Source organism: Buteo buteo, chromosome 1 (genome assembly GCF_964188355.1).
Source record: "Buteo buteo chromosome 1, bButBut1.hap1.1, whole genome shotgun sequence".
Taxonomy (NCBI): domain Eukaryota; kingdom Metazoa; phylum Chordata; class Aves; order Accipitriformes; family Accipitridae; genus Buteo; species Buteo buteo.
The window spans coordinates 16942246-16966479 of record NC_134171.1 but is presented as its reverse complement, the minus strand read 5'-3'; the positions used below and the strand labels follow the sequence as shown (position 1 = coordinate 16966479).

The window sequence follows — 24234 nt, the reverse complement described above, 5'->3', positions numbered from 1 at the left end:
ATATGGAAAGGAATAGCAAGTAATGAACAAGGGATCAGTGCAGAGGGTTGTATGTACAAGGCAGAAATATAGCTTGAATGCTGATTAAAAAAAAATGCAAGCTCAAGCAAGTCTGTGTTTTTGTCAGCCATAAATCTAATGTGGTTAATCTTCATTTTGTAACTTCAGTTACCCCTGCCAGGCTCTTGTGCTGTGAGTAAAAAATGTAGTAGTACACCTATTATGTGAATTTCTGACAAAAATAAGTGAATTGTTTGATTTGCAAACGTTCAAAAGGCATCAAAGTGATATTTGGGAACTATTTGGAAATGTTAAGGGGAGGTTGAGGGTTTTCTTGACATGTGTTTTTCAAATATTTTAAAATCCTCTTTTGTATGATGCAAAATCCACGCTGCAGAGTGAATATTTTGAAGTAGTATCCACTACAACAGTAATGACCTAAAAAATGAGACTATGTCTAGCATTGAGAAGTCTGGGAGAATCAGTCACCTACCATACTGATAGCAGGAGAAAACAGAGGTTTCATCAGTTCAGCAAAAGAAAATGTTCCCCTTCATGCCCTCCTCTGTGTATATGCACTGAGCACAGAAGGCAACCAAGTTGTCTGACACATTGTAGAACTCTTGATGATACAGTCTAAAATCATCATTGATTAGCCATCCTTGATTCTGCTTAGTAGAGGACAAATGTCATATATACTTGCTAGTGTGCTATTTCCTAGGGAACTCTTTATCTCATTTCAGTAGAGCAGAGCTCTGCTGCACAGGGCTCTGTGCTTGGCACTGTGTTGTCTGGAAGGACCACCTGAAACTTCACTGTTGAAGTGGAAACTAGAAATCAAATAGTCTTGCACCAGTGGCCCCTCTTTCATGAAAAGCTTTTTGTAAAATATCTAGGATCCAAAATATATAGTTAAGCACTAAATTTTACAAAAAGGTGAAAATTTCGATACCAAGGTGATGCATGGCGGGGATTGCATTTCATTAGGCAACACTATGTACCCTCAGCAAGTCAGTTGACTAGAATGATCTTGGTTTCAAAATGTTTGAAAATTGGATGTTAACTGAAATACCCCACCTTAGCATAACCGCCATGATTGTATCAGCTACATTACTGTTTAATTGTGTTAAGCACTACAGATGTACAGTTGTGACATTTCAGTCACCTTGGTATGAAAGTGCTATTCATTAACGAAAGGATGAATTGAGTAGTGTTTGTGGTGAGTTTAATGCAATCTTCAAGTACCTTGTGAATGAATGAAACTTGCTGTTTCATTCATTTTAGGTTAACCTGTTAGTCCCCATATACATAAGTACCTCAGGAAATCTGCTCAAGTGGAGATGGAAGTTGTCTTTATTTTCTTGACAGAGGAGCTGCAGGCAAAAATGTTTGTCTGGATTCCTGCAACCAGGGAGATCCCTAATACGCAGGCCCGCTGTTTCTACTGCTAATTCAGTCCAGTGTGAGGTAGTCTACCTGCTGCAAGATCCTCACATTTAGGTACTTACAGAAACATCATGAGTATTCACTACTTTGACAAGGTAAGCCTCCAAGAAAAGCAAAATTATGCATTTGGAGAACGTGTGTATAAAAGGATGTGTATTTAACACGTATAGTTAAGATCCAACAAAGACTGGAGTGAGCCTAATGGAGAGCCACCAAGATGGTTGGGACTGGAGCACACTCCTGTGAGGAAAGACCAAGGGAACGGATCTTGTTCAGCCTGGAGAAGGCTTTAGGGGGAACCCAATAGCTGCCTGCATATACGTATGAGGAGGCTATAGAGAATACGGAGCTAGGCTCTTCATTGACTTTTGTGATAGGAGAAAAAGAGAGCATGGTCACAAATTGATACAGGTGAGGTTCTGACTTGGTGTAAGGAAAAACAGTCACTGTAAGGGGGATAAACACAGGAGCAGGTTCCCCAGAATGGCTCTGAAACGTCCATCAGTGGAGCTTTTCAAGACCCAACTGGACAAAGTTTAAGCAACATAGTCTGAATTCACTGTGACCCTGCTTTGAGCAGGAGGTTGGACTACAAACCTCCCAAGGTGCCTCCTGGTCTGAATGATTCTATGCTTTACAATGGAAACATGGAAGAAAGCTTAAAAGTTCTGGTTATTTAGTAATGAACACCTCTGTTAGCATCTATGTCTCCTTAAAGTGTAAAAAATGCTCGTGGATCACCCATTCTAACTATATCAAATCAAACAAGAGATGATCTTCTTAAGTATGTTCTGATGGCACATCCCATCCTTAAGTCGAATGCATCATCATGGATAACTTCACATTCAGTGCCTCTGTCTTTTGGGACCTATTTTTATTTAGCCTGGTTTTGACAGCAGAGAAAATTAACAAGAAATTTGGGTGTTAAGGAACACAGAACATCAGGTCAGTTTGCCTTAAAATCAAGTATCTGAAACTAAGAAAATCACCATTTGCAGTGTGTAGGTTACTTGTGTTAAAGTAGACCAAATCCACATCTCCATAATAATGTTCCTTAGTCTGCCTGTAAATCATCTCAACTATGCAGTAGTGCACTCTGGTGTTTTCTGATAGAATTGTTTAGGTATGCTGTGTGGTCATACTTGGCATGGTTTGCAGTCTTACGTTTGCATTCATTATTTCTCAATAGGCATTGCAGTTGATATGGCATGGGTTTTAGGGACAGAGATCTTCCACAAAAATAAGATGACAAAGGAAAAACTAAAACTTCCCAAAGTTGCCTGTTGCCATTCCTGCTTCTTTAGGAGCTTTATGGTTGTTGATTTCTTTTTTCTGTTTCTCTTGCTGTTACTTTTCCCAATGTCTGCTTTCTTCTCTGAAGACAAGTCATATGCAGCACAGGAGATTTCTTTTGGCTCTCTGTGCTTTTCCCCTTACAAACGAGAATTGCTCTCATCAGACTTCACAGATCATTTTACAATGACAAAAAGTATGCGATACATACACAAAAACAGGAATAAGAAAACAAAGCCAAAGAGATGCAGTCAGTACGATGACAGGACATTGGTGTTATCTCATGGACACATCATATCAGACATACTGAGAACCTATTTATTTCACTTTCACATCTTGTATACAAAGTTAACTGCATAAACATTAGGCAGGAGGCCAGGTGCTAAATTTCCAGAGTAGCTATATTACAGTATGTACAGAGCAAGAAAAAAAATGAAGCTAATGTCTGATTTGGAGCAGAAGTTCATGTTCCCCTCCTTGCCTCCCTCTCCTCGGCAGGTTATAAAACTATTTGCATAACCGGCTGCTCGCCATAGGCATCCATCCCATGGTATGCTCCTCCTGCCTCTGGGCTTACAATGATTGTAGTCAGGAGGAAAAACAGAGGTGTCCTTTTAGGTCTGCTGGATGCAGACGTAAGAAACTGCATTGCTCTGTCGCTACTGCCGCCGCCTGTAAAAGTTAATGTGCAGATGGTGAAATCGGTTGCCCCTTTATTTGTCTTGACCAGCGTAACATGGTGTGTGAGGGGGCCCTCCCCACAAACGTGGCTGTAATAAAATGAAGAATTTGCCTGGGAACTGAAGAGGGCTAGAAACTTCCCACCGAAGGAAACTGTGAGCAAAATTCAGGCTCTGAACTCTTTGACAGAGGGACCATGCCGTTTCCTCTGCCCAAACAGCCCGGCAGGCAGGAGTGCTGCCCGCTGTTCTCCCCTCTGGCGTGCCCACCCCTTCCAGGCAGGCACAGGCCACGTGGGCGCCGTCACCAAGGTGTTGAGATGATCCCCCGCCTTCCACGCTCCAGAAATTTAACGTGGGAATCCACAAATTCGTGTTTGCAGCTGGGGAAGGTTGTCTGATGCCCTCGCGATAACGCAGGAGACCCGGTCAGGGTGGGAAGGTGAGAGGAGGGAAGCGTGGGGTAGGGCTTCCACATCCGTGTGCAGAAAACATTACCTGAGACCGCCGTGGCTCTTTGGTGCCTCAGGTGGCACAAACGAAGCTGAAGCTCAAGTGTTTGAGCAGCACCTGGTTTTGGGTGGGGAAAAAGTTGCGTGGCCTCTGTGAGGGTCATCTCCCGAGTGAGCAGCCCGTGGCCCAGGTGGAGGCAGGCTGTGCAGGCCCTGGGGGACTGTCTGCTGTGGTGTTGGGGTTGGGTTGTGGGTCTGGGGCCCTGAGCGGTGCTGAGGAGGGTGACTTGCTGGCAGATGTAGGCGTTTTGGCTGTTCTGCAGAGCCCAGCTGGAAGCGGCAGTGCTCAGGGGAGGTGTGGCTGGCAGGAGCCTGCCGGGCGCCAAAGGCTAGAGCGGGAGAGACGCTGATGTCTTCCAGGTTGTGTTGGTGAACTTGGGCCATGGGTTGGTGGATTTGCCCCAAGGGTGGATGCTGGGAGCAGGCTGTGGAGACGTGGTTCATCAGGATAAGTTCTCCATCCTTCCCCAAGACCTGCCTCAAATACTGCTGTCCCCCATGACCCATCCCGCACCGCTTTCTCTCATCAGAAAGGTGTTCCAAGACCTGTTAAAACCTGTCCGTAGAAATCCATATTGCGTCTGCCACGAAGGTAAGCTACGCCAGGATGACAGGAGATATTTTTCACAATATACCAGACAAGAAGAGGTAAGAGCCTTTGAGTAGCACCAACAAGGAACATCATCTGTAGCCATCTGCTTCCCCTGCTTCTCGGGCCTGAAGTCTTTTACGTCGTTGGAATCAATTCAGTAGCCTTTGGTTTTGCTTCATACTGATGGCATGGTGTATGGACATCTTCTTGGCTCAGGGTGAGTCAACAACTGAACGAAATCAGAAACACTGTTTTCCTTCAGCTTAGGGAACTATAAAACTTTTTATAGAGCACCACATATTTCACCTCAGCAGCAGCAGTGTCCTTTGGCAGGAACATACTTCATTTGAAGTACAATAGATCAATCGCAGTTATTTGATGGAACAGGCAAACTTTTTTTTTCGTCCTCAGTATGAATAATTTTTTTTGTAGAGGATTGTGTCATAAGTGTTTCTGACTTGTAAAGAACCCAGGATCCAAAATTAAAGATTAACTTAAATCCTTACCACCAGACAAATTATTCTTCTGGGTATATCATGGCCTTTTTAAACATCTACATATTGAACTCAAATAGCAAAGAGCAGTATATGACTACTTTGCAGCTTCAGCATAATTTACATGAGCAAAGAAAATATACTCTCAAGGACTAGAAAGCAGTGCAGAAAACTGGCTGCCTTCAGCATCTGTGAGAAGAAAGGCACGTTGTATGTATCTGAGAGAGAGGAAGAAATCAATCTGAAAAGGAAATCCTCAGGTAATTAATTTTCCATATCATCATGTCTATGTTTTCTCCTGCATTATCTAAAAGTTATTCAAAACAAAAATAAGTGTTGCTATTTAAAGACACATATAACAATTTAATTGCTAGTGTGCGTTCTACAACAGCCTTGTGTAAGTGCATCACTTGTCAGCCTGTAGACCTGGAAAGGAAAACTGAATACAACAGAATACTGAACTCAGGTAGAAGTTAGTTTCTCAGTTGTAGAAATTGTTTAAAATTGTAATACAATTTATTTCCACATTGCCTTCTTTTTGTAGATTTCAAGTTGTTTGCAAAAAAAAAAAGAAATATAAGGGTAACTTTCTTGCATCTCTCTAACATAGACAGGTATCGTTATCCACCTTTAAAAGGTTAGGAAACAGAGATGTGTAAGGGGACCTCTCACAGCAGATGTCAACAGAAGCTAGTATGTTCAACAGTGCTAGGTGTGTGTTTAAGAAGAAACAAAAATTTAACATGTTTTTGTAATTCTACTAGATGAGTACACACATGGGAAGAAAGTCTATCCCTCACAGGCCCCAGCTTAAATATGCAGTGAGGTCTCTCAAACAGAGCCAGCCCGTTACACACTTTTACTGTGGCTGTAATCAGTAGGTTATGCATATAGATACAATAATGAAATTCTGCACCGCAAACTCCATCTCTTTCTCAGGTCTTGCTGCTTACAATTTTATCTGCATGCATATCTGTTTTCTGCATCTCATTAGTTCTTCCAACCGTAAATCTGTCATGCTGCAAAGTGCAGATTAATATATATAGTGTGCCTGGTGAATACAGACCTGCCTATGTGTGCCAGCATGTAGTTTAATGTAAATTTCCCATCTGAATGCAGCAGTGTTTCTCTGGTCTAGTTATGTTTATACTTAATTAAAACCATTACTCTTTGGTTCTTTTTGTTCATTACTTTGAATATAATGATTCGGAGAAGGGAGGAAAGAGCTGATAAGGAGAGGAACAAAAACAACATTTAAAACCTAGTCTGTGTATTTATATATAAAAAAGCTTTGTACAAATAGTAAGTAACTGGTCTGGGGTAGCTGAAGGAACAGAGTACATATTGATGGGTTAACAGGAAAGGGCCCTTGAGAATGCCAAGGTTTCACTGATTATTCCAAAACTAAAATTTACAGGTGTCTACATGGCAAGAAGACAGCAATGTAAAAGGTTGCTTTTGCCCTTTGTAGTCATTCTGGTTTATGCCATCCTTAAAATAAACCACGGTTTTGAAATTATTTTGTGAGATAATTTCATAAATTTTGTCTTCAAAAATCTCTTCTTGTTCTTTCAGAGCAGAAACTGTCCAAATGTTATTTTTCTTCTTGATTTCAGCCTAATGGTGGAGTGAAAGAAGCCTGTCTGGTGCACCCCATCTCACTCCCTAGCATAGCAGTGGGACACCCAGCGAGCCCTTTTGTGCTGTAGACAACAGTTCAATCGGCAGCTTATCCTAGTTCAGAGCAGCTTTGGGGTGTTAGTGGTGCTGAAACAAGGAAGGACTAAGGTTTCTTTGGTGAGCTGAACTATGCTTCAAAAAGCTATAAAATACTGCTCTCAAAAGGAATTGGCTAGCTCCATTTATTTTAAGATCACAGGTCAAAACCTGACCAGAGCTAACAGAAAGAATCCCACAACTGTCTCTACCTATTCTGAGGCCTGGCTTAAGGAAATACTTATAAAAGCATCAGGGAAGACTGCTTTACCGTGTGTGAGATGCACTCTTGTACTAATTAGTAGTGGATGTGGGTTCAGACCACTGGACATTTTTTAAAAGGGTGGTTTGCAGGCCAAATATAGCAGCACCTGAAGTCTCTCTTCTTTCCATATTTTCTTCCATTTCCTATTCAACCTCAAACCTTTAATCAAAAGTGTTAAAAGACAACTTTTTGTAAGTACAGGTATACATTGAGTATCCTTGTGATAACTGAAAGCTATCTGAGCAACCTTTGAGAACAGTGGCCTTTTCCAGTTCAGCTGTGAAAGTGGGCAGGGGAGATAGAGTCTCTCTTCATACCACCTTTGTTCCTCCTGGAGACATGCAAGGGGATGATGAGTGCCAGCATCTACTCTCCAAAATTCCTGCAGAGTATCAGGTGGTTCTCTTTTCTTATCTTTTTGTTTGCCCCAAGCCTAATGCTTATTAGTGTTTAATGAAGTCATTTGGACTGTGTCATCATCAACACACAGAAAATCTTCACTATCTTTTAAATAATTGTTTTAAATATTGCCTTAAATAATCTCAGACTGAGTTTCTGAAGGCTGTGGACAGGCAGTATGGGAAGTGGTTATGGGAAGGCTGTTCTTTACTGGATACAGCCTTCAGACCTGTTCCTAACCAGCAAGTTAGTTAAGCAGGATTTAAGTTCTCTTTACCAACATAAAGGAGAAAATCCCCAAATTCTCTGATAACATGAAATAGGACATAGATGTAAGATTCCTATACAGACACACAGGAACAAATAGAATTAAACATGACTAAAAACTTAGTTTGTATAATTCATGTGATAACAGAGGAAAAATGGTAATTTAAAGTAGAATTGGAATTGTAAAGCCACAGCATTAGCAGCGGCATTCTGATGTATGGAATTACTGCACTGCTTTTCACCCTTTTTCAGAAAATGGCTTTCTGGCTGAACAGGTTGAATACCTCTAAAAAATGTCCTAAATATTTCGAATACTGCTAGTTCTCTGCAAACCTATTAAAAAAAGTATTAATACCTAGTGTTCAGGATTATTACCTTCTTGTTAGTTAATGATCTCCACATGGAGGAGCTGGAGAGTTAGAAATGATCCAAGAAAAAACACTACAACAGAGTCGGAGACATATCTTCTCTTGGTTAACTGAGCAAACCCTAAATCTATCATAAATGCTGAGGGATGTGTGTCCTTTCAGCTTTTGCTAACCATAACAAGCTGCACTAGAACTTAGAAAGTTGGGTCAAGAAACATTTTTCTTTGTTAATGGATTCTATTTGCTATATACCCAAACATGCTGATTTCAGTAAAAGGAAAATGGCAAATAAGATTTGTCCATTCATTTTTTCCTTTCTCTGTGCTTTCACAGACTTAAGTCAAGTGTGAAAATGCTGAGAGCTACCAGCCCACACAGTAGCTGTGAAACACAGACCGTTATAGTCATTCTTCTGACTTGCTGAGCTTTCGGCAGGACTTTTCAGAGCCCCTTCCAGATGTGAGCTCTTGAGCCTTACAGCCCAAGTCCATTTAAAGGATGCTTATACTGTGTTTCAAGGATAACTCAGAGATTATGGAGGATAAACTTTATGGCTAGTCCTGTCAGCACATAGGTCAGGCTACGGTGGCTGACATGACTTGTGAAGGCATAGCTTGTGTTAGCCCAAGATAATTTTTTCCATGTAGCTGAAATAATTTCTTCAAATGTAGTAACCTAAATCAGCAAAGGAGTTGTCACAACTGTGACTGTACCTTCTTGTTGTCTTTGCTGTGGTAGCTGTTGCGGTCTAGAGGCATGGAGCCAAGGTGGTATCAGTGTAGCTTGGCCATCAGTATTTTTAGTGAAGGGGAATGAAGGGGAAGTTCTGCACATGGACTGAACTTTCTGTTGGTTTCTTTCCAACAGGAATCCACTGAAATAAAAATTTCTGATAGTTATTTGCAGGATTGAAGTCTCTGTGGTGGCTTGACCCCAGACAGCAATGAGGCACCCACCAGCCACTCACTCCCCCTCCCCAGTGGGATGGAGGAGAGAATCGAAAGAGCAAAAGAGAGAAAAAAATGTGGGTTGAGATAAAGACAGCTTAATAAGTGAAGGGAGGATAGGAAAAAACCCACCAAGTGATGCAGAGACATTCATTCTACACCTCTCACAAGCAGGCTGATGCCCAGCCAGTCTCCAAGCAATGGCTACTCTACTACCCCCTGTTTTATTGCTGCGCTCAACGTCATATGGTATGGAGTATCCCTTAGGTCCCTCTGGTCAGCTGGGGTCAGCTCTCCTGGCTGTGTCCCTTCCCAATCTCTTGCCCACATGCAGAGTGAGAAACAGAGAAGGCCTTGATGCTGTTGAGCGATAGCTAAAACATCAGTGTGTTATTAGCACTGTTCTAGTCACAAATTTAAAACACAGCACCATATAGGCTGCTATAAAAAATTAATTCCATCCCAGTCAGACCGAGCACAGTCTCCTACACCATAAAGTCCCTGGTTTTCCATTCCTGGTTCCTGGTTTCCTTTTCCTGGAACAATTACTAGGTTCCTGTTTCCATTTTCCATTAAAAAGTGTACTTAAAATGAATGTTTATTCCATAGCAAGTGCTAGAAACATCTTGCTGTGCTTGGAACCAGTGCTAAAAACCAAAAATTACCAGGCACTGATAAGCTCATAAGAGTTTACACAATATACTTCCTTAGTCAGAGTAGATCCATCTATTCTACTCTCTCCACACACATATATGTACCCTTTATTTCAACAAATATACAAATAAAACCACTGATATTAGTGAACTGTAATGGAAGGAAGAAAACTATTCAATGCTTATTATATAATTTTATATTACATTATATTATATCATTGTATTATATATATACATTTGTGTATATATACGCATGTATATTTATTGATACATCTTTATCTATTTACAGAACAGCTTTAAGCTTTATGGGAAGAATCCTGAGAACAGGCAAAGACCAGAGCTATCACTGAGATCAAAAACAGACTTTTGAAAGTCCATCTATTCTGACCACGTCTGCATTAGACAAAAACTAGAAAGGAAATCTAAGGTGCATTGATTTCTTAAAGTAAAAGGTAGAAAAGATAATCACTGCATCTTCCTTGAAAAAAAATACTGTTGATTATATCAGTTTAGATCAGATGTGGTTTACAGAATCCCAGACACAACCTCAAATAAAGTGGCCAGCAGCTAGGAAAGAATGTCTTTCTAATATACTACATCTTGGCCCGTACATATTCTGTCTTTGACTCCATTCATGTTCATCCTGTATCACTCTGCAACCACATCAAGGTGTAGAAAAATTTCACCACTGATCTAGTCAATATTTGAAATGTTCTAAACCACACTATAACCCTCAGCTGATCTTGGTTCCCTTCACCTATGCAGGATCAATTAGGTTTTTTGCTGCCTGTGAAGGAAGTAATTCAGTGGAGACTGTGTGTATACATCAGAAAAAAAACTAAAACAAGTGCCTAAGTCATTTCAAATTCCCACTAAGAAAAAAAATAATCTTACCTTTATGAGAAGGTGGATTAGAACTAGAAGAGGGCTGAATCTCATATCTTATCCTCATCTGCCTGTAGTAACTCCACCAGTATTGCCTTAATGCAAAGATTTTTTTTCAGCTATTCATCTGAATAAGCATATGGGGACTTTTTACGGCAGTGCTTTAATGAGAGATCAGGCATTCATGACAGCTGAAAGAATTTTTTGATTGGAGCATTAAGCTCAGTGCTTATGGCAAACAGCACTGCCCCTAAGACAGTCCCTTGTGTTCTAGTGATACGTGTCTGATGATTTCATGTAATGTGTCAAATTCTTCCTTCTCATAGATATGCATGACTTGCCATTACCCTGAGTAGACTCCAGCCTAATGGCAATGATTTACAATGGCATCTTTTTATTATTTTACTCATTTTATCTTTCTGTAGGAGAGCAATCCTTTGTCTGACTGTCTTTCTGAAGCTTTTCCAGTCAGACAGACAGGCTCTTGCATTGCTCTAAACTATGAAAGTCTTAACAGGCCAAGATGGCAATTAGTCAATAGTTGCTTCCCCTGGCTGCAAAAGCAACTTGATCATGCCCTGAATATAGTGAATCTATGCTAATAAATCAAGCAGCCAGCCTGCACAAATAAAATCACAGGACAATGAAATGATTGTGCTAGGAGAATCTTTAGCTATGATTGAGATAGAGAAGTGATAACTTCCATTAGAGCCAAAATCAAATGAAAATATGTAAAATTCAGATTTTGAGGTTAAGTTCTTCCTGATATTAGAAAAATCAGTATGAAACATACATTTCAGTATAGTATCCCTCCATTTTACATTATTTTTCTTCCAAGAGTTTTTCTTTATAAAATATAGCCTTTGTATTCTTTGAAAGCTAAATCCTAAAGAAAAAAAAACCAAAAACAACCAGATTTTTTTTTTTTTTTGTATCTATCAAATCTCATCTCTTCTTTGGTGAGCCTGCAGCATCATCAGATGCAAATATGCAGGGACCAAAATCTTAGGATCTGCTTGGATTGGGATATGTTTTCACCAACTCTTGTATAGTAACAATCATCTTTATAATTGTATCAGCATTTAACATCCTGTATAGAAGAGGGTAACCACGTGTAGTTAGCAAAGGCAATTATTTATACTTCTTTGTCTTTGAATTGTTTCAAAATCAAGGAAAACTTTCTTTAAGGTTGGTTCAACATACTTTCACAATAAAATTAAGGGAGAGGAGGCATCTCAAGTTTTCCTATCCTTGTTCAAATTCAGATGGCCTCCTCCTGCCAAGGTGAAACACTCTGTAAACACTATTTGGCATCAAAGTTTTCTGTCTCCTGTATATGTGTGGTCCACAGAATTTTCCTCTGTGCTATCTAATGAAACAAAATGAGGGATTTTCTCATCATTTCAGAAAGACATTCCTAATGGTTGTGCACCGTCACTGGCTTGGACCTCCTTGGGTTAATTAAAACCACTTACATTTTTCTGAAAACACTGCTGTCCTTGCCTACCAAGATAAAGCAACACTCTGCAGGTCTGAAAACAAACTCTCCCTTTTCTGACCGCATGTGAGCTTGTGTTCAATAAGCAGCTAGGTAATTGATTAACAACTGCTAACTGCCACATATACGCTGGGAGCCAAGAGGGTTAGACCTCTGCTGAAGAGAAACTACACCTTGGCAGTAATGAATTTCAGAACATTTTAATCAAAATGTTGCTACCATAATGCAGCAAGTAAATGAAGAATAACACTGCTAATAAAAACTACTGAATTCATAGATGAGGAAGGTAATCAGTAATACTAGGACTACAAATAATGAATAAAATTATTAAGCTGTTAGTTTCACTCAGAGTTAACCATTGCATGAAGGAGCAATGGTCACTTAATTTACTAGTGTTTCAGGAATTTAGTTCGTAATGGAAATGTCAGAGCATCTGCAAATGGGAACCTAAGCATGAACTGGAGTTTGCTATAAAATAACCTTACCATTTAGTCTTGTAAGGTGCTCTTCTTTTTATTAGCTTGTAATTAGTATACACCAGTCATATGGTTTCTGTTGTTCTGTGATTAACTTAAAGTTAACGCTTGTTTGAATTAACTCGTTTTTGTTCCTTTCTTATTTGGGTTTCGCAATACCAGTTTTCAGTTAGATGCTGTTCTGCCAAATTCAGTTGTCAGTTTGGGCCAGTTTGTGAAATAATTGGACACTGCTATAGACTCAGTGAAGAGAGAGTCTGGTGCCTTTTTTTTTTCATATTTATTTAAATAATATGAATTTTCCTCCAGGTCAGAAGTAACTGAAAATTATTGTTAACTGATGAGTTTTTTTCAACCTCCTTTCAAATAATTATGCCTCCATGTAAAATAGTTAGTAAACACATCTCAGTACACTGAAACCATCACTGCATTTTAAATTAACTAGCCTTTTCCAGAGAAATGCCAGTAGGCTATGGAATATTTTTCTGAAGTGTTGGGCACAGGCAGTGAGTACAGAAAAGCTGGCACTGGTGCCACTGCCCCTGTGACAACTTCTTTGTTGCTACTTAAAAGGGCTTCAGCATTTAGGGCTGTCAGCTTACTGTCTTTTGTAGATACTAGACTCACAGAATTAAAAAGGAAATAAAGTTACAAGTTCCTTGCCTGAAGCTTGTTTATCTAGGGATGGAAGTGAGGTGCCAGAGAACAACCCACCAGCACAGTAAAAAGGGTACCGCACTTGGAGGTAGGGGTATGACTGCCACATTTGTTAATATACTTAGTCTTTCAGCAGGTATTTTCAGCAAAATGGTGTACGCCTACAGCCTGTACATGATTATATTTCATTAGTAAACAGTACATGAGCAGGCTAGTCTGTTTTAATTATAGTAAGAATTGCATATTAAGAATGCGTGTACCTATACACTGAAAATGTTGGATTTACATACATTGATGGTATACTTGCAGGGAACACCTGGAATGCTAGTCACATTAAAAACAAACAAAAAAACCCCCACACCCTCCCCTCCCCCTGAAAGTAACTGCAGCTTAACATCATCCATTTATTCAGGCTGCTAATTTTTAAAGGAACTCTAGATGTAGAGTGCTTAATATCATTCATTCTTCAGGTCTTGCAGCAAATATATATTCACTTCTAGTGTATATGTAAATGTAGAAAGTGAGGTTTATAATACACATGCCTGACCCTGTTCTTTTAACACAGTTTGCAAACTCACTGTAAAGAACTGCTGTTAGGTATGGTGTGCCAGGTGACACAGTGTTCAAGGAAGCCTGTGTGCAAACTGTTGAAGCTAAAAGGAATATTGTGGCAGAGGGACTGATTCTACACATGTCCCTGGAGTTCCATTAAAATGAAGTCCTCCTTTTATATTCTTGGAATGTTACCTGATGCAGAGAGTCACTCTCTATCATCAGGATTGCTTGAATGCTGCAGAACGGTACTAACAGACATTAATTTGAAATGTAAGCAGCTGTTCACTTCACTGATGCTGGATCTGTTTTAATTCACTCTGCCTGAGCATTTGCATAGTGAACATCCTGGTGTCTACGCATATGACTGACAAATAGCTGATATTCTTACATGGAGCCGTATTTGTAGGTGGTCTAAGGAATTCATTGATCATTTACTATTTGTAAATTAAATTAACTTTTTGTTGTTTGTATATAAAATTAACTTTTTATTCTGTGGGGAAAAAAACTATAAATGAACAGGGGCTTCACAATGTCACAAAGATGACACAAGAAGCAAACTGCAGTTTGCCAATAATGCACCAATGCAACTAATAGTTTAAATAATAATAATTTCCTATACAAAAATATATGTATTTGTGGATAATATATACGCAGCAATAAGGACTAACTTAGAAAATACTGCACTTCTTCCACATCAATGAATCGTAGTTTGGAATAAGGATAAAACCTCTTCCTCTCTTTGCTTGAACAGCAGAAAGACACCAGCTAGATTTAATTATAACAGTTCTAATGAAAATTTAAAAATGCTGATTAACTCAAGTTTTAGTCAAAAGGCAGCAGGAATATGTCTGGATTAAGATTTGCAATACAAAACTCACATTGAGATTTGGGCATCCATGGTTGTAATTCTCAGTGATTACTTTTATTTGCTAGTGTTGCCAAATGTTTTCTGTGCCTTTCTATCTTAATAAGTAAACAGCTCCCCATAAATTTTATCTTGCCAAATTAGCTGTTCAGGCTTGCCATATGTTGCATGGATCAAATTGGCTTTCGATTACTAGTCTGCACTGTTTGTTCTGCGGCAAAACTGTGCCTTGCAGTTTACAGGCAAACAGCATTTCAGCTCTGCTAAGGGCAAGACTAAGGTATATTTTAAAATGTGCATGACAGAAAAAAAAATTTCTTGGAAATCATAGTATAAACAAGGTTTTGCAGCATTTTTTTGTGGACAATTGGGTGCTAATTAAGTACCTAAGAAATGGAGGTCCTACTTTAATTTTGTGTACTTTTTTTTGAAGATGAAAGTTGAAGAAAACAAATGTTCTGGTCATCTGATGAGGCAGCTCCCAGCAGGATTGTTGGGGTACAGTATGAATATACACTATATGCCCAGTTAGGTAAAAGGCATCCGTAAGACATCAGTTCATGCAATTAAATTGCTAATTAAAACAAAACAAACCAAAAATATGTTCTGGGGGCATAACAATAAAACTGCAGGGTATCCAGGCCAACCTCCATAGACTGAGGCTATATTTTATACACCTAAATAAGTAAATCTTGGTTTACTGGGATTTTGAAATTATCTAAGCAGGTTAGGCAAGAGATCCAGCTGGGTCAAGGTGGATCATCTCAAAGATGTAATTGCCCATATCAACAAGCACTCGACTGTAGAATTCTCTACAGAAGTTTCTGCATGCTAAAGATGGGAAGAGCTAACGTGTGTCCAGTCTGCCATGACCTCAGGGAGGGAATATCGAAGCAGCAGAAAGGCAAATCTTCTCTTGTGCAGCCTTTTCTCTCCCTGTCTCCCCCATTTTTATGAAGTAGGAAGAGTACACTGAGGCGTCCCATCAACAATGGGGCAGCTGAACCAAGACTGACATTGAAACCTATTTTGCTAGGCAAAGCTGTCAAAATAGGCAATTTTGGAAGTGGTGAATGGTGGAGGGCTTAAAAATTTTCAATACATTGTGATTAGTTTCACCAGTAAATGGTATTTTGTAAACGCCAACAAAAAAATCATTGCAACATCATCTATGAGAATATTCCCTTTCCAGGTAGAGAACATCTGGCATCTCGTAGTGAGTATCTCTGAGAAAGTCTGTGGCAGAGCTGGGACAGGAACGCGTAGTTTCTTACTGTAAACCTTGTGCTTGGTCCCATTGCCCGTGGTTCCTTACATACTTCGTAACTTTTCTCTCCCCTATTTGTAGACATTCAGCCACAGTAGGGAGGTGTGTGTTGGTGGTTTGGCAGGGGGTTTTTTTGGTGATATGCCTGAACCAACCCCCTAATCTGTCACACAAAAATCAATTTATAGTATACTTACACAAGGCAATGGGGCATGATAAAGCCATACCTGAATTAGTGTCAGAACCTGAAGTAGTGTAGCCACTTTGGCTTGATGCTGTCCCCAAAGTAATTAGCCCTGATGAGACGCTCATTAGCTAGGGCATATAGCCACACTAATCCAGCTGCACAGTTTTGAGTATACCTGCTAAATACTAATATTCCAGAAGATACTGTGCATACTATGTGGTGTTAGTTTAGGATTCCTGAGCAAGATAGTCCCTCCTTTACTTGTCTCTTACATTATCCTCGTTCTCTGATTCCCATCCAAACAGACACACTGTTAAATATTTTCTGATCCTTGAGTCATCCTTACGCCTATTCATTAGACCTTGCCAGTGCTAACCACAAATCTTTCACATTTAGTGGACTGTTGTGAATAGTTTCTTACTAAATCATGCCAATCAAAAGCGCACAAGGCAGATCTGATGGCTGAACTTGATCAGAAAGCATCAAAGGTAGCTGAACATACATAGATTGAGAGATAGTCCTGGCACACAGATCAGACCCTTAGTGTTTCAAGTAAATGAATCCCATTCCCCACATTTCTGTCCTGCACTCATTGCAGAATTACACTTTTTCTTCCTTTTTTGGCTTCTGATTGTTTTACGGAAAGTAAGAGTCTCCTCATGACCAAACCAGTCCAGACAATGCCTTGCCTACAGCTTTGTCCCTTTGTCTCATTCCATTTACGTCTGATGGGAAAGAGTCAAAGAGGAAGACCTGCCTATATCTTACACCAATTTCTACTTTTATCTCTTCTTGTATCCCACCTTTTATTCTTTAAGTATTTCCCAAGCATATATGATAAATGTCCCACTTACTTTTCTCCAGTAAAACCACCTGAAGCAACTGAGCTACAAAGGCACTAGCTGCTCTACCCATTCTTTAGGGGACGCCTATTCCCAACTCTGAATGCATTTCTATATTTGTCTAATGCTTGTTCTTCCACTGTCATCATCTTTTTCAGGTTAATATGCATTAGACATGGTCCCATAATAAAATTTGATGATGTAACCCACCTCTTTACATACACAAAAGCTGGCAGAGAGAGGAGCGTAGATCAGTCCTGTGCAGTTGATCCCAGCTCTTAGACCCCGTACAGTCACTAATTCTGAGGGAGCTTGAATTTGTTTCTGAGCTTTGTGTTTATGACCATCTCACCATAGTGAATGCTGTCCTTAATGCAGAATAATAACAACATATTTTGATTTTTAAATGTTCTCCAATACATTTTTGTGACAGGCGGTAATGAAATGTTGCAAAGCTAACTTTGAAATGCTTTGTGGAATGGTTTTCATTTCACAAAAAAACACTGAACACTATTACCCAAATTCTGCTAAACACATAGTAGTGCAACTTGTTGAGGGCATTGCAGGATACATCCCTCAATGGCTGGGAAAAGCTCTTTTAGAGAAGATCATGATCTAATAAAGTTCTTATCCTTGTTCATGAAGAGGGAAGGACTTGGCTAAAGTAACACCTAATTTACGCAAACACACCTTGTCACCCCACCATAACTGGGTTGGGTTTTTTTTTGTTTTTTTTTTTTTTGTGCTAAGAATGAGAACTGGCACTTTTCCAAGGAGGTGTGTCAGAGGTAAACATGGTACTGAAGTATCCTATTGTGTTGTAATAGTCTTGCTGGAGACCTGAAGGTGTGTCTCTGCCTTTATAAATACCACGCTGCTTTTACAACTATCTCTGATTCTTTTCAAAGAGGCAAGTTGCTTCAGGAGTTGCGTTTGGGTATCTCTAAGCCCTGTGCAAGGTATGTCTTTCAGTTATCTTACTTTTGCACTGTTCCATTTGTAACAGAAGGTGACTGTCACATTATTGCTTATTTTAACGTTATTAGTTGCTGTATTTGCAACAGAACTGTAAATACCACATGATGTTCTCTAAAGAGGGTTTTATGGAGTGAAAATCTCTGTGTATAGTACAAGGTATGATGCAAGTCAAGTAAGAACTATGCAAAAGTAGGACCTGCTCACATCTGCTGCTACCTATGTATTCTAGATTCTAAATTTATGTAACTAAAGATATTTGCAGATAGTTGAATGTTGAAATAGGTTCCTTATTAGCATGCCTACACATGAATTTCTGCTTTTTAACACAGAAACTTGGCTACAGAAATGGCTATGATGGAAACATCTGAAAAACACATTTAGGGATTTAGTCAACTAAATGCCAGATTTAAACCCTCGACTATTATGGTACGCTCTGATCCTGAAAGCTGCTTTATAAAGAGAAACACCTACAGAAATAAATGTGCTCTGTGCAGACACAGGGATCAGCTTGATAATAAATTGCTAACTAGCTACATTTCAAAACTGAAGTTGCATATTTATCCCTTGACTTTGGTAGGTTTAGACACAGTCCAGTACACTGCAGGTGTCTTCAAAAGCGAAAAGGTAGTTCTGTTTGTTTAGCAGTCAAGGTGTCAATAGTTATTTTTTGGTGTCTGGAAAGACTACTATCCTTTTTTTTCAACAGAAAACTGAAATACTGGCATAACTAGTGAACTAAGACAATTTTCAGGATGCCTAAGAATTAATTTTGCTCAGCTTGAACCAAATGGTTTCCTTTCTGTCTGGTATATTTTTGAAGAATAGCCAGAGGTTGGAGTCAAAATCGTTTACGTGCTGTTTACAAAATGAGAGATCATGGGAACAACAACTGCTTTATATGTTATAACTTAAGATATCCATCTGAGATATTGACAAATCCCAGGTTCAAATTCCTTCTCTGACTGAAGAAGAGATTTTAATTAAGCTACCTCAGTCACTGGGCAGTAGCACGTCCTGGGAGTGACTCTCTTCTGTTCCACATTGCATAGATAATTAAGTAATTGAATCAGAAGGACTTACTCCATAGCCATCTACAGTTCTCAAGGATAATACATAATGGTTCTAGAAACCAGGTGTTATTCACACAAAGGACAGAGGATTTTGCCAGTAACATCATCTTAATAGGTATCAAAGAGCAGTGCAATACCATGTCTGAAATAATGCAACTGTCAAATGGAGTCCAGCATTAAGTGAAAATGGTTTTATATTTTTGTTTGTTTGTTTTGAAGGCAGATAACAAGCAAAACAGAGATCATGAGGATCAAAAGCTTTGGACTTCTTTGTGTGTTGATTCTGGTCTCCCAGATACTACTAGCCAACTGTGAAAGGCAGAAGGAAAGAAAAAAGGGAAGACAAAGCATAGAAGATGGTGGAAAAAAACATACTGAATCTAACCAAGAAAATGAAAAAGGGCGGAGGTCAAAAGGAGGAAAATCATCTCCTAAAGGCAAGTTTAAAACCAAAGAAAATGCTGAGTGCACCTGGGCAGTGACTGACATGCATGCTGCTACTGTGCACATAGAGTGCAAACATGGTGACAGCGAGTTCTGGTGCGAATTCTCTGGAGACCCTTCCACCTGTGCACAGTATGCAGCAAACCATAAATCCTACTGGAAACAAGTCTCTCGATCCCTAAAGAAGCAGAAGCAGATCTGTCAAGACCCCAAAAGCGTCGTAAAACCTAAAGTATGTAGGAAAGGCCCACGAAGTGCTCATCTCAAGTTGACCCGCTCAAGCCTACTAACCTCAGTGGGTCCTGCAAAAGGGAACACAATTCATCAAGCAAAAGAAGTTGTTCAGACTCCAGCAGCTGCCTCTGTGACTGAAAAAAAGCTAGAACACAGTCCTCAAGACTGTGTTGAAGACATAGATTATATTGATCAGAAAAAGGTGGCTGAGGAATACTGTCCCCAAAGCTTGCTTTCTTTCTGCAACTTTTTTATCACAATGGTCCAAGACAAAAAGTGCTGAGGAAGTGTTTCTAAAGCTCTGTATCATGGAAGTCCAGTCTCATCTAAGTTACTGCAAACTATTCCAGATTTTATTCTCATGTTATATAATGTATATAAGAAAAAAAGGAATATATTTTTCTGATTTTGTATATACACAACAGACTACAGTTGACATAGTTGAATATGTTATAGATTTTATTTCCACCTTGCTACACAGGTGTTACCAATGGATGTTACATACTCTACACAGAAGTATATAAGCAGCCTCCTTACCCCTCTTTGAGCTGTGCTAGCCAAAGTCATGAGTTCAGTGCTATGCACTTCTTGGTTATATACAATACTTTTGACCTAAAAAATTATTAAGAAAAATAAACTTCAAACTATATTCCAAATATTCTGGCTGTCTCTGTGTTTAACTAGATTTCTCTGTAAGTGTTAAGTCTTTGTCAAAGATTGATCTTTCACAGGACCTAGGCAAAGTGTTGCTTATAAAGCAGTTTTAAAAATACTTCTGCAGCTTTGCAGACTTCAGCTTTCTCAGCCAGTGCAAGCAACATTTTGAGAGGGAAGTATGAAGTATAGTAGCACATTGTACTCATTTTCTGGCAAGTAAACAGAGATGCAGAGAGAAAATGACTTATACAAGTTCGTACACAGGCCCAAGACTGGACTCCTTACTTAAGCAGCTAAAGAGCTTGTGCTCAACACTGCCTGTATGTTCTTTCAGGTTCCACTGTGTGTTATCTTTATGTATGCACAACACTAATAAATACTTTTCTATTCATTAAACTTCACCTGTACTTAAAAAAAAAAAAAAAAGAAATCCAAACTCTACAAGAATAGAGATTTTAGAAAATGTAAAGCTAAATAATGACAACTGACCTTTGCTATTTTTGAAACTCCAGCTGGAAGAAATGTAATATACAAGTTACACTTTTCCAGTGGCTCTGGGCTTGGAAGGATGGTCTTCTATCACAGTGGTGCACTTGGAGAAGCTTGAACTTTCATGAAATACAATTTCTCTGAGCATTTCTAGCAAAGTAAACTAATATTTCTGGTTTTTTGAGAAAATATAGTCTGTTCCCTTCTGTAATTATCTCATTGCTAGAATATTTGAGAGAATATTTTTAAGATAGGTAGTTATGAGTAATTCACCTCCTGCCATTTCTCTTTTCCTTCATTCTCACATGTACTCACTTTTTATTTAAATAAGCATGTCTGGGGAGGGTGTTTTAATGCTACCCTGTCTTGTTGCTACAGCAATAAAGGCTCTTGCCATTATTTAATATCAGTTAGTATTTTCTTTGCAATGAAGAATAAACTTAGCAAAATGCTTAAATTTAGATGGAAGTCCTCAATAAGGGAGGAAGGTGTTACTAAACAGACAGCTTTGCTTTTTTTTTTTTTTTGCTTGTTAGTAGGGGTCAAGTCTTCTTACACAGGGTTGAAATTATTTTGGCAGAGTCAGGAAGAAGGCATGGCATCAGCTCAGGCATTAGTTGCAGTATTTTAAAGAGGACAGTATTCTGAAGGCTCTCATAAGTACCTCATGTGATATTCATTTACATTTTTTTGCTACTTACAATACTGCAATCTCTATGTGACTAATATCTTGAATGTGGGATGCTGGTATTAGTCGGGTAAACTGTGTTTGAGGATTGAGCTGTATTTTACCAAGTCCAAATGGCAAAAAAGAAGCAGGGTCTTCTTACTGATGTTCCAACTGTGGCACACTCTGTGGAAACACTATTAGCAGGCTGTGCAGGAGAAATTCTGTTGGACTGATGCCCACAGCAAAGCAAAGTTCCAGTAAAAAGGGGCATCAGTACTAATTCCTGTAGAGGCTGGAAGACACGGCCATTCTGGTGCCAAACAGGCTGGAGAATAAGCTTCCAGCTCCTCATTATTAAGGTAAGTACGTAAATACTGGAAGTGCAGGTGATTTTCAGCTGCTAGACACCTTGTGTGTTGGCCTACACCACTTCGCATTAGGAGATTGTTGAGATAAGAAAGTGGAAAGATGCAAAGGAAGGATTAGGAGCACATATTTGGCTCAAGCAATAATACACTGTAGCAATTAATTATGAATATCTAATCTGGTATACAGACACCTGTATAATAGTCCCAGATCACAACCAGAACACTGGACAGGCCTGTCTTAAGAGGCTCAATTGCTCCAGGTGTTTTGGAAAATGCCCAATCCTAACTACCCTTAGCTGCTGTTACCCTCACGAGTATTACAGCAAGTACTTTGTTGCCTGAAGTATGATCTGCCTTGCTCTGAGTTGCCAGGAGGCACTGCTCTCCCTGTGGCTGCTGGCCAGCCAAGCACACCGAATTTGCAGTGACATATCTCAGAGCAAATTCCAGCTCAGGATTCCAGAACTGTGAGTTACATCTCTGCATGCAGGACTGTCAGAACCTGGACCCACGTGTGGGATCTGCCCGCTCCTCTCCGGGGGATGCATTACATTTCTGCTGCTTCATCTTCTTGTTTTCTTTCAGGACTGACTTTTATCTTCATGTGTGGCTCTTTGCAGGAGGAAAATATGCTCGATCTCAACAGTTCCTGGGTGCATTTGTGATGCATGCAGTTGTGCCAGTATCCTACAATGACAGTGTGGAGCATCAGGAGAAAAAGGACATCTCCGTGCAGTCTTTTTCCTTGGAAGGTGGGCTAGTGTCATAGCACAGATCTCAAAACTGTCTCAACCAAAGGGTGGGATTTTTAAGGGCACATTTCAGAATAGCAGGGTCTGAGGCAAATGTATCTGGACTCTAACTTCATGAACAGCCTCTTCCATAATTGCACAGACTACAAGTCTATGGGTAAGTACATCTAAGTTTTCACTGCACTTACCAAGCCTCGTGTTTCAGTTCTACACCTACAAAGCAATCACTTGACAGCAATTACATATGAGTTTCTTTTTTCTGGGCATTTACAGAGCCAGTTAGGTCAGTATAACTTTGGTGCTTCTGGAGTCAAGCTGGTTAGGATAAATAAAACATTTCCTGGCATTCTTCATCTTAGGATCTGTGGTCATTATGAAGATGTTCACAGCTGAGCTCTATTCTGTGTGTCTTTTCCCCAGATGCACTAGTTGTCATTGTGTCAGAACTGCATGTTTGAATAACTTGGAATAATGGTGGTAGTGACTTTCATAACACCTTCTGTAGTAAGGCAAACAGTGAAGGAAAACAATGAATGGATTTAAATTATGTCTGTGCAGCCCAAGTCCTCTGTCCTACCATATTGAAAACATAAGGATCTCTCTTTCTTTGCATCAGCCCAAGTTATGGAAAATCAGCCCCATTTTACACCTGGGGAAATGAAGTATAGGAAAACTGGATGACTTTGACAGTCATGGGAAGAAAAATCAGTGGCTGAATCAGGAACCAAACAGAGGTCTTCAGAGTTCCCGTGGTCCCCTTCTCATGCCTCGTTATTAGATCATTCTCCACAAGAACTACATGTATATGTTCTTGAAAATACCCAGCTAACTTCTAGGTATTTTAAAATTATTAAGAATGTCTTTGAGAAAAAGTAGCTTATTTCCTAGGCAATATAGTTTGTTTCTCCAGACAACCCTGGGTATTATAATTTGAATATTTACTTGGGAAGAAGGATAGGGCTTTGAAGATAGGAAACTCATTGTAGCTTCAGAGATAAAGAAGTTTCAGGGAGTTTCCCTGCTCTTGCAATATGGAATACTTATACATTTGGTAACTGCTTTAGACTATGGATGATCTTTTTAGGGGGACCCAACCCCCACATACTCCCACAAATTCCCAAATTCTCACCAAATTTTGGAGAGTCAAAAAATGGATTTTTTTAAAAAGGGGGAGAGAAAAATTTGAAAATAAGAGTTTTTCCAAAGTTATCTCCTAATATATGACAGTCTTATCTAGAAAATTTAGATATATCTTTGTATTCACTAGGAAATGGGGAGACATTGTTAATGCCCAGCAAATGGCTCTGGCAGTGCAGTACTCCTTAAAAATCTGTAAAATTTTGGCTCCTTTAACTTTAAAGTTTTTATTCTTTTATTATTTTCTGCAGTGTATTTTCTACTCACTTTCACACCAATTTCATTTGAATGAGTTTCCATTCCTTTTGCAACCTTCTTTATTAATTTACCACTTTGGCAACAGTACAGATTACATATCTAATCTCATATGTTGCATGACTATTTGTAGGAGAACAGAGCTGAGTGACTCAACCTTCCTGCTTCCCGGAGTGCCCTACCCTCCTCTTCCCCTGAGGGGGCCAATGAGTACCTACCGCCTGATATCACCTCACCTGAATTTGACCAACCATAGCAGAGACTGAGTGTTCAGACAAGAACATTTTACATGGCTGTGCTCAATCCACATACACAT

General features: G+C 39.4%; 1 protein-coding gene across 2 annotated transcripts; it reads left to right on the top strand.

Moving 5' to 3' along the window:
- The first annotated feature begins 17609 nt into the window (after positions 1-17609).
- FGFBP1 (fibroblast growth factor binding protein 1) lies at positions 17610-20246 on the top strand. Of its 2 annotated transcripts, none has more exons than XM_075041004.1 (2): positions 17610-17823; positions 19136-20246. In XM_075041004.1, the coding sequence occupies exon 2, from the start codon at positions 19157-19159 to the stop codon at positions 19871-19873; it is 717 nt and encodes a 238-aa protein (XP_074897105.1). In that variant the 5' UTR covers positions 17610-17823; positions 19136-19156; the 3' UTR covers positions 19874-20246. The 2 variants fall into 2 exon arrangements, with proteins under 2 accessions (XP_074897105.1, XP_074897096.1); XM_075040995.1 differs by having other exon boundaries at positions 17630-17823; positions 19132-20246.
- Positions 20247-24234: the final 3988 nt, after the last annotated feature.

Bases quoted from the DNA above. Each gene is read 5' to 3' on its own strand.
- FGFBP1 (XM_075041004.1), top strand. From the start codon at position 19,157: ATGAGGATCAAAAGCTTTGGACTTCTTTGTGTGTTGATTCTGGTCTCC.